Below are 12228 nucleotides of genomic sequence, written 5' to 3'. Positions count from 1 at the left end.
AACGGATTACAATACAAACTTTTTATATTCAATTGGAACATCAAACAATTCCTAAAAAATTGAATACATTAAATTCAACACATTAATTCAATTCAATTAACAATTACAAAAATTTGGATATTGTTGAATAAATATACCACAATTGAATCTCATATACTAATTTTTCTATTATCAAAAACCATTCGCCAATTAATTGAGTAAACACATTGTAGCTTTTTATTATTCAATTGTATTAGTCATTTGATTTTTCAAGGTTCAAGAATGGAGAATGAATCATTTAAAATAATCAATTAAGGTGTTTGTAAACACAAACACCTTAATTAAGTAGTTTTAAAAATTACTTTTAAATCAATTAAGATATTTATGTGCAAAAACGCTTTAATTGATTTAAAATATAATTTTAATTGATGATCAATTAAAATATTTTTATACATAAATACCTTAGTTAATCACAATCATAATAAAAAAGTTAGATCAATTAAAACAGTTATATACAAAATCATTTTAATTGATCAATCATTATAATTTCTAGAAATAATCAATTAAGACATTTGTGTATTGATCAATTTTATAAATTAAAAGACTAATTAAGGCATTTATATCTAGAAACATCTTAATTGATCGATCATTATAATTTTTAAAATAGATCAACTAAGAAATTTGTGTTCACAAATACTTTAATTGATATGTTTCATGGATGATAAAACGCCTTAATTCAGACATGAAATTCAAATTAATTATTATTATCTTTGGCCGCACAGCCGCCATCCTAAATTAACTTTACCACCAAAATCTAAACAGTAACCGGCAGTGACAAAAGACGAGACCACATGACGTTCCCACCCCACTCACCCTGGCCAACCTAACAACGCAATGAAATCAAGTGCGTTAAATCAAATTTCCCGACGCTTCAAAGCAACTGCCCAGCGCAACAATGACATCCAAGCATCGCTTCACAGTCTACTTTCCCCATTACAGAAATATGAAAATCAAAAGGTAAAACGCACGGAGTAAATAACAAAGAAAAGTAAAGAAATGGGAAACCGTAGCACATTTGTTATTTGTTATCCATTTTATCATCTACACCCATCAATCCCTCCAAAAAGGGACTCCAATTCACATAATCAAAAAGGAAAAGATTAAATTTAAAATTTGAGAGAAAAAAAAAGTTTTCAAGATTAACCTCCGTTGGTCATTTGTCATCATCATCATCATCACTGGACTTATGGTGATTAACCTTAGAACAACCCATTCCACGCGACGCCGCTGTCAGAATCGGTGGCGTAAGCGTGTCAATCACAGTGGCCGACGACATCTCCATCTGGCAAACCCTAATAGCACCGATCAACCTTTCCGGTAACTCATTCTCGGTCTGCGCCTCCACCACAAATCCCATATCGATTGTTACGCTCGTCACGTGTCCCAATGCGAGGTGCAAAATCGCGTTAGCAATTGCAGAACTCGAGATATCCACGTCAATTTCCAAGTAATTAGCTCCTCTATGATAATTGCACGTCAAAGATTTACCTAACAAGCACGCAGCGTAATTGCCCACCGTTTTTTTTACGATCCATGGTCCTTTGACGATCCGGTTGACAATCTTGAACCGTTGATTCCTGAAGGCATCGTCACAGTTGATGAACCGGTAAAGTAACGAACCGGGAGGAAGAGGATCCTCGGTGGCGAAATAAAAAACAGCGCTGTAATGATCTTTACCTGGGACCTGAATATTGACAGCGAAAACGAAGCTTTTCAAGGATTGGCCTTGAGATTGAGCTTTTCTGAGCGCGTGAGAGACACGGTTGTCGGGACGGCCAAGTACGTTGTCGAGCTTGGAAGTGGATTTTAGCCAGTCCATACCGAGGGGAGCTAGTAGGTAGTCGCCGGCGGGTGATTTTTGTCGTTTAGTCAGATAGTTTTTAGAACGGAGAGAGAAGAGATCACCGGGTGGTGAGGCCCAACCATTGGTTCCATTATCAAGGTCGACGTATCGCAGGGATCCACCGTTGATTGACTCAGCGATCCAATCGGGAATTGATTTAGTAGCATCTGTCAAACCGGATCTGGAGTATTTGCAGGCAGAATCCGCGGCGTAGCCTCTGCGTTTTTGCTTAGTCGGGCACATGATATTTAATTTTCTTCTCTTTTTTGTTTTTCTTTATATATATTTTTTTTCTTCTTCTTCTCCGCCTCTTTAATACCGAAACAAAATCAGGCGGAGAGAGAATGACGGGGGTAATTTTTTAGAGTGAGAAGAGTGGCGGAGGGGGGCAGCGATGGGAGTGGCATGATAAAAGGTGGAAGGAGAGGTGCCCCCTGGGTTTCCACGAAACTACGACAGAACCACTTTGTTACGGGGCACCTATAGAGAGGATTTTATAATCCTTTGATTTTGTAATTTGTAGAGTGGTTGAATGCAGGCCTCACCCTCCGTATTAATAAAGCCAAATGCACCTCGACTTTTTTTTTTTCCAATTTCACATTTTACTTTGATTTTTTTTTTCCTTTTTGGGTTTCGTAATTTGACATTTCTTATTTTTCACTAAAAAATTCTTTAATTAGGCATAAGAACAAGAAATAAAAGACATTTGAACGCAACAGTTTAGTTTAGAAAAAGGAAAAATTCTCTTCACTACTTAAATTTAAGTAGTGAAAGTTTTTTTTAATTTATTTAATGGTTAATAATATATTTTCATTCAAATTTACAACTAAAATTTAATAATTTTAAATTAAATATGAAAATAAATAAAAATTAATTAAAAAATAAAAATAATTTGAACAAATATCAAATCATAAATTTAGATGAAAGTGTATCATGAACTCTTAAATAAAATAGTAAAAATTTTCTTTATTTTTTAAATAACGAGAAAATCTTTTGCCCTTTAAGAAATAGCCACCAAATAAAAATTGCTTTGATTTTGCAATTAATAACACAAGAACCTTACCTTACTTGTCAAATTCTAATATAAAATTATGGGAATTGGGATTATGGGTTATTCCAAAATCAATGATATTATCATTTCTTATATAAGATGGTCTCCTTTTTTTAATAAAACAATCCTTTTATTTAATCAAATTAAAAATATAGGAGTAAATCAAGATTCAAATCGAATATTATCTCTCTCTTTTTTTATCAAATATATATTAGATATATTATTACAAAAAATGATCAAGTTATTCAAATATAAAATTTTTTTAATTTTATATTATTTTTTAACTATTAATTTTAATATATTTGAATAATAAGAGAGATAAATTAAAAAATAATTTAATTTAATTTTTAAACTTTATTAAAATTAATTATTTAAATAATATAAATTTTTTTAATTTTATATTAATGTAAGTTGATTACTTTATTATTATTATTATTATTATTATTATATATAAAGACATATCTTTAAATCTAAGTAAAATACATAATGTCTCAATTTAAAAGAAAAAATGTAAAAAACAAAAAAAAAGGAGAATGGCAACTAGGTAATTCGATCGCAAAACTTCGAGGGAGAATTGGGAAAATGAAGCGTGGGACGATAAAGGTATCAGCCGAACTGGACGCAACGCATATGACGGTGTTTTCTTTGTCGAGACACGTGGCATATGTGTCCACCGAGTAAAACCAGGATTTCTTTTTTGGTGAAATGAAAGGTGGGATTTTGATCCGTGGGATTCGGAAATAATGCTAACTAGAAATTTCTCCCCGCTTTTGCCCGGGTCACAAATTTTTTTTTATTTTTGATGTAAATTTAAAAAATTTTTAATTTAACAATTATATAAAAATTTAAATTCGTATATTTTTAAATAAAATAATAATCTATTAGTAAAATATTTAAATTTTCTTAAAATTTTTTAACTAATTGAAATCATAATAATTTTATATAAAATAAAAATATGATCTAAATATGTTTAATAATACGTATATATGATTTTTATTTATTCTAAAATTTTATTATTACTTGAATTTAATTCTCAAGTTAAAAAATATATATGCATATATTATCTTCAAAAATTAATCCATTATTATTACATTTAAATTTATTAGTTTATTATAATATAATGTTTTATTTATTTATTTATTTATTTGTTAAGCAATCAAATATATATAGATTACAATCATTTTTATTTTTAATAATTTATCTGACTTTAAAATTTTGGAGAGGGTATAACTTTAATAGTTTGTGTAGACTGTTATAGATATCATAATAGTTCCCATGGTGTATCTATTATTGAACCATAATGGTAGGATCATTTCAAAACAAAACTTTTAGCAGCAATACTTACCATTGTCAGACGCTTGCATCTAACAAATTTTGGTTCTGCTTAATTTCACCACTTTTATAAAAAGTAGTGTTTTTCTTGAAATTATGAAACATTCAATGTATTGTATTAGCATTTTTACGGTTTATAAATTCTCCTTACGAAAATATATATTTTATTGATAATAACTATTTTTTTTTTTATTTTACTCCTTAACAAAATTATTTATATTTTATTGATAATAATTATCTTTTATTTTACTAATGATAATATTAATTTAATTTGCACTGTTATCATCCAAGAAAATATATAACAATTTATTCAAAAATATAAAGATTTGTCAATTTTTATACTTAAGCCATTACGTGTTTATTTGATAATTAAAAGAGAGTTAAACTTTACATTAAACAAATTTGACACAAGTTCATTTAATTGATTGAATAAAAATAAAAATAATTGTATGTAATTGATTATTTAAAAAGTTAAAATACACCACTTTTGTCCAACTAAAACAATAAATAAATAAAAAAATAATTAAAATTCTTCAAAATCTCTCTATTAAAATATTAAAGAGTCAATTTTTAAAATCTCCAAACTGTAACGAGTGAGGACATGTGTAATATATGTTACATTATTGATTAATGGAGCAATCAATTGGATTTTATTATTATTATTAGATGGAAGTTCAAATTTTATCTAAGAGTAAAATAAAATTATATATTAAAGTTTAAGTTTTTAAAGATTTAAAGTTTAAAATTTTTATTCCGATTGACACCTAAGAAATCAATATAAAAGTAATTGTATTTGTAATTCAACATAAAATAAAAACTATCATGTGAACACAAAAAGAAGATCTATTATTTTGAAATACCAAATACCGAAGAAAAGTAATGGTATAACAAATATTATGAATAATTTTTAATTAATAATTTCAGGTAGGATGATAAATAGATTTCAAGTCATATATATAATTATAAAAAAAAAAAATAAAGAATAACTTAAAAAACATGATAGCTTGTACATCAACAGTACACTTATACTATTTTTATGGTGATAGAATACCCATCTTATTTATTACAATGATAGGAAAAGTATTTTAATTAAAATATCTTGATTTCTGTTGGGTCAAAGTTAAGGGAGAAAAATATTTTAATTAAAATATCTTGATTTCTGTTGGGTCAAAGTTAAGGAAGTCTACAACAAAGGCTTGTTTTATTCCAAGTTTAGCAACAATTGCAGCAAGTGATCTTGGCATTTGCAACAATAAAAATTGAAAAGTACTATAGTGAATTATATAACCTACATAATTATAAGAAGCAAATAAATAATTCGATTTAAAGACCTGTTGTAAATGCCAAAAGAAAAATACTTTTCACAAATTCAGAACTATAGCTAATTATTTGTTTAAATAGTAAAAACATGCATCAACTGAAAATGATTATGTATGTGCAAACCTTCTAATAGATCTAATATACATCAACCAAAACCATACTATGCATAAAATAAAATATTCTCCATCCATAGAAAACAAGCATGCATAATCAAAGAAAATAAAAAAGTGAAACTGAAAATTTGATATTGAAAATTAAAACCATTAAATATTCCTAACACACCATAGTTTTAAGCTATTCCATAAGTTTAACATGAGAATGGTTTTAAAAAAAAAATTGTTAAATTCAAAGTTACAGCTCAAAATTTTATGTAGCATAATAACATAAGTTTCTTTATTTAAAATTTAAATAAAAACACCTTTATTTGTTGCTTTAATGGGTTTTTTATATTCGTACAAATAAGGTAAAAAGAATGATGCAATTAAAGGCTATAATTTGGTATGTACTATTTCTTTAAAAATCACAAAGGCGAAAACACATAATAAGAACTAAACAATAAAGAAATAATAATGATGTGCATGAGGAGAATAGATAAAGAAAAGGTTTACCAGGAATATAAGACCATGTAAAATTCTATTAGACTTCTGAAACTTGTAAGAATTCTTGAGCTTGCAACACTTAATGGAGAACAGATTAAATTAATATCTTTTTTGGATCAAAGCCAAATCTACTCATTTGCATCATTCGCTATGTATCATCCATTGCTGCAAAAAAAAAAAAAATCACAATTTACATGATGAAACCCTACAAATAGATGATAAATCCAAGAACCAGAGGAATTGTAGACGGCAATCTAATATAAAACATAACAGGAAGTTCATGATCCAATAGTAATCATTTTCCTCCCCTAAAATCATACTAAATAAACCGCTCAAGCCTAACAAATTGAGGAAATGCCTGGTAATGAAAGAATCATTATGAACTCTATTAATAAGGGTAAAACAAAAGGCAAAGGAAATAGCACAAGCTTATTAATTTGGTTATCTACTTTTTCCTCATTAACCTTACCTTTAACTCGCAGATATGAATTGATTAACGAGAACGGTTTTGCAGCTAAAAGGATCAGCATGACAAAGTTCAAAAGCAGATCAAATCCCTGCAGCTTCATCATATTTGTGAAGGAGAACAGAGCAACCCTAACACATCAGCCCCTACCAATGTTAGATCACGCATTATACACAATTGCCCATTGTGGTTAGGCTCAAAGAGAGTAGTGCAATACAAGCAAGATACATCTTACCATCCTTTGTAAATTGGCACATAAGTTGCCCCACATGTCACAAATGGGTTTCTAAAATCATAGTTCAGCTGAGAGGCATCTGTCATATTTCTCTCAGTGGCTTATAGCACTTGCCTTGCTACCTTAGCTTGTAGCACATAAGCTAAGAAAGTCTCTCAAAAAATTGAAGTGCTGAAGGAGAAAAACCAATTAAAAATCACATATAAAAAGCTTCTTGCATACAAAATTAGAACAGTACCATGAACAACTACTAACATAGCTCACATCAACTGTGCTTAGGTCAATTCCATTCTGCAACATTGATCTAAACCTTTGAGCCAGTGGAAAGGGTGTTTTGGCTGCAAGAAAGAAAAACAGCAAAATAGAAGAGGCAATCACATTACCATTTACCAATAGTGCAATAACATCAATAAATAAACATCTTAATAACACTAACATGATCAGTTAAGTTAGAGTTTTTGACTTCAACACAACAAAGTATTTTGTCCAACACTATGTCACAAAGAATGAAAAATAAAACAGATCCAATCTAATAAGAAAGGGGTTTACTTTGGCAAATTCATAACATCAGATGCATGAAATCAATTTCGTAAATAAATATGTAAATTCAATCTCAAATGTAGCATTAAAAGAGAAATACTCAAAAATCTTGGAAGTAAAACAATAGTAAAGAACCAGACATGCAACAAATCCAAAGAAGAAAAAGTTGACACATGAAAAAGTGAAAGTCTGACAGCAACAACAAGTTTACACAAAACAGTCAGTTCTCTAACATAAGCAATAACACTCAAGCACATTAACACTAAAGGTCCAAGACCATAAAAATACCTGAGGTATAATCATTGAGAGGTTTTTCTTCATAATGTCCATAGCCATTTGGGGTCAAAGAACATTTGCGCTTGCACATTTTGAACATGGCCCTTGGGGACAAACAGTACTCCATTTTCCTACAAAGTGCAATAATATTACCTTTAATTTCTCTTACTCTGAGATGAATATATATGTAAATGGATTATTTTCCTTTTATAAAAGCATTTGGGTTAGCTTCTGTCCAATGGCTTCCATTGTGAAGAACCTACAATTTGGCAAAAATTAATTAATCAAAATTTCCCTTAATTGTCAAAGATGTTCATCTATCAATTATACACTAACATGAAACTAATCAAGAAAACCAAAAGCAGCAAAGGAGAATTCTGAATCTAATAATTCATGAGTGACCAAAAGAGAGTGTTCATCATATTCCAAGTAGGCAATTTTATCTGTATGGGCATTGAACTAAAAGGATGAAGCATTCCATTACCTTCCACCATGGGATTAAGGATACTGCAAAGACAGGACAGAGCAGCAGCATCTCCTGATCCTTTCTTTCGGAACCACAACGACTGTTGTGTTCAATTGTTAACTTTTAATTAAAAACTCCCACACTACAATCTCTAACGTGCCGCGTTCTTCGTCTCTCAGCTTTGTTTTTCTATATTTCCATTTTACTATAACAGTTTTATCTTCTTTTTATTTTGGTCCTTCCAACTTATCTTTCTTTTTTTTGAATAAGAACATTTAAAATTTTGGGTTTGCAACATAATTGCAGTTTCTTTATTCCCTTCTCTGGCCTATCATTGCCTTTTTAGTTTGAGGAAGTGCAGGGGATTTAAGTGGCTAAGCTATGGCAAAACGTGAAATTTACACTGTCTTAATAGTCTTAGTAATGCATGTAAATCTTATTACATGTCACAATCATGTTAGTTTGATAAATCTACAGCACAGTAGCCTTGTAGGAATTAGTATGATATTGCAGACTTTCACACATGAAAATCAGCATGTCTTACTTTTGATACCCTAAGCCTTCAAGTATGAAAGAGACAAATTCCCAGAACATTACAGGCTTGAGATTCGTGATGAAAAAAGCCTGCATATTGAGAACATCTCCTTTATTCATAGATTCAATATAAATTAAAATATGAGAAAGGTTTACATATCTAACAACACCCTAAGGGAGTACTTTTCCAGCCACAGAGACTATCCGAGAATCTAGAGTTTCTGTTGCATAGATATGAACATGAACAACATTCTTTGCATAAGTAAAGTCAAAAATATTTTCACTACTTCCTGCAATAAACTGAAATAAGAAGCCCTGTTAGTATAAAAAGGATTAAATATAAAAATTCCATGTTCCATCATAACATAAATAGACAATTTTTCCAAAATAGCAAGACAAATAATAGAATTTTATAAAAAGACAACTACTTGCACATTTCCATAAAGCATCAATAATCTAGGATGCATAACAACAAAGGATCTTACATGAGATAAATCCAAACATGAGAAATTGAGGCTAAAAGTGAAGAGGTTCTTAAAGGTACATTGTTGTATTTCACTTTCAGCCTATATTCTGATTATCAATGTAGAAATATCCATTATGATATAATTGATAACATCAGGAAGTTTCCAAATGAATAAGATACTCACACATTCAAAAAATACTAACATATGAAGAATACAACTGAGAGGTAATCTAACTTACTGGTTATCCCTGAACTTGAATTCCAAGGAGAAATCCCTATTGATGTGGATGAAAATGAAATCCCACCAAACCTAAAAGTACCAAGTGAAGTAAAAGCAGCTAGAACAAAGAAGTTAGACAAACTTCACGAGAAAATCGACTAGTTTTCCTATGCTGTAGTCATAAATAATAATCAGTCATTACCCAGAGTAAAAGAATCTTACACTTGGCTAAAGCTCTGATCCAACTAATCATACCAATATAAAACTTCTAATAGCACCAAAACATGAAAGTGCAAAACAAGATCACTTTCACCTTAGGTAAAAAACAGAAACTCTAACATGATTATAATTAAAACAACAACTTAATGTTAAGCACTTTTTGTTCCTTTTCAACATTTCTTGGTTTTTGGTGTCTTTATCTAATTCTAGCCCTTAGTAATGCTAATTGCTATATTTGCTTAGATAAAAACGATCTAAACAACAAAATTAAAAAAAAAAAAAAAAACCATTTCTATAACAACCAAATCTTCAAAAGGACCAAAACTTCATCGATTAATCTTATAAAATGCTACATGCACCAAGAAATGTTGAAATTATCGATATCATCAGCACTACGGCACAAACCGTCCTCGTTGTCACTGCCATTTCCAGAGGCCTTCAGGAACACCAAAACCAAATATCACATTATGTAACGTTTTACAACCAACCCCCACCAAAAGGTTTCTAGAGGGTGAATACCAAAAGGGTATTGCTTCTACCCTTTTAATTTTTTTAAAATACATTGACGATGTGTCTAGCAAATTACAAAATGGGAAGTCAGGGGATTAAAAAACTAATTCTTAAAGAAAATGAGGAAGAAGAAAATATACTGAAGTAAGAGTATGAATCAAACTAATAATTAGCACCGGTTTTAGTATGAATCAAACTAATAATTAGCACCGGTTTTATCATAATCGCTATCGCAATCAACAAAGGAGACGTCGGGTTCTCCCATGGAGACATCTTCGGTAGCTTTATCAATAGTGACAATTGAATCGTCGAGATTGGAGCTATCGGTGGTAGCTTCCTCGGCATTGGCATCTTGGAAACGAATCTTGGTCCCTTCAAATTTGCTCAAAAAGCTCATCGAGGTTTGTACTTTCCAAGGTTTGCTGCATGCAAGTTCAAAAGCATCTGGATAAATAAAGCAAAAATTAACAAAACATATATTCGTTTAATTATGGATTGAAAGCTCAAATAAAGGATCAATTCTATGACATTCGAACAGACAAAAGGCATAAAAAATAAAAAAATCGTTCACCTCTCTTGGATGACAACTCACCAGATTTTCCTTTTTTTCGTCTTTCTTCTCAGAGTCCTCAGCCATAGCCTTAGGCTTCATTTGGATTCACTCGCAGCATCAGAGTGAGGAAAATTTTTATCTTTTTGGTATAATGGCACCATTTTATTTTGTTTGGATGTCCACCAGTGCACTGTGATTGAGCTCCTCCACTGCATTGGAGCAATAATTCTCCATCGATAAAAAAAGAGTTCAGTGAGCCACACTAAATTGGACCATTTACTATAATACCATCATTTTTTTTGTTTTGTATTTATATTTAAATTAATTAATGTTTTATATTTTACTTGTTTAATATTATTTTATTAAATTTTAATTGATATGAATATATTATTATCAATTTTAAAAATATATATTATTTGGCATAAAAATAAATTTTAATCATTTATTAATTTTATAAATGTCAAATAATTTAAATTTTTTGTTATATATAAATTTTAATTTAAAGTCTTTAATAGTTATTTTTTTTTATCTCATTACAATTCACATCACCATCATTGTTGTATTTGCATCTAAACACATATCTCATCATAAATTTTAATCTTATTGTTATAGTGATTAAACTCACTGCTACCACTGTTATCAATCTCACCGAAATGAATCTCATCACCCATCCAAATGAACCCTTACTAAATTTGTCAAAACCTTAAAAAATAATGCGTATCGGCAAAATCAACCTTGAATTTAGATTATCTATACAAAATGCATGCACATAAGTCAACTTAAAGTATTCATTCACTTACATCTTTATCGAAGTAGCGAATTTCTGTAAAATATTTAGGTTCTACTCCATATGGATTAGGAGATACTTTAGTAAAAGCTATTGATGAGGTAGGAAGCCTCTGTACAGATGTTAAGAGAGCCTGTAGCTCAGCTGAAACATCCCATTTTTTTCAGAGGTCAATTTCGTTTCAATAATAGTTTCTACAACCCTCATACCCATTGAAAGCACCTAAATAAACAGGAAATATGATTATAGATATTAAGATTGGGGCACTTGATTCTCTGGCTTTACTTGGGAGTGATAGAGATTTGAAGAAAGAAATTGAAAAGGGAATGGGAAGCAATGGAGGTGACGAGGATAAGAAACTTCTGAAGAAGAAGAAAGATAAAAATTACGCCTATAATCCATTTGATTTACATTGCTGAACTATCCTTGTTAAAACCAACTGGGGACAACTTTTATATTTTTTATAGATTATTATTATTATTATTAAGATAAATTACACAAATAGTCACTTAACTATAAGGGTCATTTTAAAATGATAACCAAATTATTAAAAATTTTAATTTAGTCACTAACGTTTGAGTACATATTTTTCTTAGTCACTAAGCCATTAATCTCTAATAAAATCCTAACTGCACACATCATATATGATGTCAATTGCCACATGGCATGTCTATATAATCAAAAATACTGCATGGCTTATCATAATATATAGATCCGTGGACTTATCACTATATATGGATAAAAAGAGTCACAATAAATCTTTTTTATTTAG

General features: G+C 29.9%; 1 protein-coding gene and 1 pseudogene across 9 annotated transcripts; both read right to left on the bottom strand.

Annotated features, from left to right (window-relative positions):
• Nucleotides 1-1028: 1028 nt before the first annotated feature.
• Nucleotides 1029-2402, bottom strand: LOC111302843 (protein ENHANCED DISEASE RESISTANCE 2-like pseudogene; annotated as a pseudogene). Its single transcript, XR_016326478.1, has one exon. The product of XR_016326478.1 is annotated as a protein ENHANCED DISEASE RESISTANCE 2-like pseudogene (transcript).
• Nucleotides 2403-6188: 3786 nt separating this feature from the next.
• On the bottom strand, nt 6189-10918 carry LOC149515356 (uncharacterized). 8 transcript variants are annotated; one of them, XM_089741878.1, is made up of 7 exons: nt 10709-10918; nt 8186-10560; nt 7714-7960; nt 7141-7223; nt 6886-7056; nt 6654-6796; nt 6189-6349 (listed from the first exon to the last, which is right to left on the bottom strand). In XM_089741878.1, the coding sequence occupies exons 3-5, from the start codon at nt 7826-7828 to the stop codon at nt 7009-7011; spliced, it is 246 nt and encodes an 81-aa protein (XP_089598004.1). In that variant the 5' UTR covers nt 7829-7960; nt 8186-10560; nt 10709-10918; the 3' UTR covers nt 6189-6349; nt 6654-6796; nt 6886-7008. The 8 variants fall into 8 exon arrangements, with proteins under 8 accessions (XP_089598004.1, XP_089598001.1, XP_089598002.1 ...); XM_089741875.1 differs by having other exon boundaries at nt 7714-9001; nt 9407-10560; nt 10709-10911; XM_089741876.1 differs by having other exon boundaries at nt 7714-8791; nt 9407-10560; nt 10709-10911.
• Between the last annotated feature and the right edge of the window lie 1310 nt (nt 10919-12228).

This window comes from Durio zibethinus, chromosome 13 (genome assembly GCF_047325235.1).
Source record: "Durio zibethinus cultivar Kanyao isolate XHJ-2024 chromosome 13, ASM4732523v1, whole genome shotgun sequence".
Lineage (NCBI taxonomy): Eukaryota > Viridiplantae > Streptophyta > Magnoliopsida > Malvales > Malvaceae > Durio > Durio zibethinus.
Note: the sequence above shows the minus strand (reverse complement) of the source record. Positions and strands in the feature narration are given on the sequence as shown.